At 36.3% G+C, this 1,232-nt stretch overlaps 1 protein-coding gene across 6 annotated transcripts in view; it reads left to right on the forward strand.

Moving 5' to 3' along the window:
* mak (male germ cell-associated kinase) overlaps nucleotides 1-1,232 on the forward strand; it is a 72,735-nt gene that overhangs the window by 22,711 nt on the left and 48,792 nt on the right. For all 6 annotated transcript variants that reach the window (XM_016455282.1, XM_016455280.1, XM_016455284.1 and 3 more), the window contains one exon: nucleotides 759-891. In XM_016455282.1, coding sequence (XP_016310768.1) covers nucleotides 759-891 — 133 coding nt within the window. The remainder of the gene's footprint in view (nucleotides 1-758; nucleotides 892-1,232) is intronic.

Below are 1,232 nucleotides of genomic sequence, written 5' to 3' on the forward strand. Positions count from 1 at the left end.
ACAACTAGAAATCAGTGGTTAAGTTGTATTTACAACACTGTTCCAGAACAGTTCAAACCAAATATTCGTGTGTGTGCAACACATTTTACGGTGGACTGTTTCCTGAACCTGTGAGAGTAGCCTACAATGCTGGCTGTTCTGACTGTAAGTATGTTTTCATATTTAAAGAATTTGCCACTGATGATTCAAACGCGAGTTTTGAGCAGTGTAGAGTAGCACAATATGGTAAGGGGCGTAACATTTCTGTCACACGCTTGAGGTATTCGGCCAATCACAATGCACTGGATAGCTGGCGAATCAGAGCACACCTCGCTTTTCAGAATGATGAGCTCTGTAAAAAACGACGCGTTTCAGAAAGGCGGGGCATAGAGGAGAAACAATAATGTACAGTATGTGGAAAATAATGTGTTTTTTTAACCTTAAACCGCATAAACACATTTCATTACACCAAATACACAAAAATAATGTTCTTTTTTAGCAACGTCATATGACCCCTTTAAATAAATAATGACACAGTGTGCTATGTCATGTGATATTGTTCATCCGAGGCTTTAGTTCCAAATTTTAAGACCTTCCAAGGACCAGATCATTTTTATCTCCTGATACAGAAAACCATGGAATTCAATAGGGTGTCCTAACTTTTTCACATGACTGTGTGTGTGTGTGCGTGTATATCTGTCTCTGCAGTGGGTGGAAGCAATAAACATAGATACATTCTAATGTGCATGTTGACATGTCTCTTTGGCACTATCCTGTAGGATTTTTTCACCGGGATATGAAACCGGAAAATTTGCTATGTATGGGTCCAGAGCTGGTGAAAATTGCTGACTTTGGATTGGCTCGAGAGATCCGCTCTCGGCCTCCTTATACAGACTACGTCTCAACACGATGGTAAGAGTATAAAAAAAGTGCCACTGGACTGGTAACACTTTCTATGAAGCCCGTATTTATAATACATTATAAGGGTATTCTTAAGGCACTATAATGAATGCATAATGCATTATAAAAAACCTTATTATATGTTGTATTATCTCATGAATATTTATAAGAACAGTTTTTATATATTATAATAATTACTTATTTGTGGTTATAGCTTTTAAGAGTATGATGATTTATAACACAATGAACACTTTTACAATGGATTATATTTCTCATAGTTATAATGTATTATAAGTCTCATATCTTGCCATTTTTCTTATGCTACTTTACTTAAAGCGGTCAAAGACCACTTA

This window comes from Sinocyclocheilus anshuiensis, unplaced genomic scaffold (assembly GCF_001515605.1).
Source record: "Sinocyclocheilus anshuiensis isolate Anshui unplaced genomic scaffold, SAMN03320099.WGS_v1.1 scaffold35, whole genome shotgun sequence".
Taxonomy (NCBI): Eukaryota; Metazoa; Chordata; class Actinopteri; order Cypriniformes; family Cyprinidae; genus Sinocyclocheilus; species Sinocyclocheilus anshuiensis.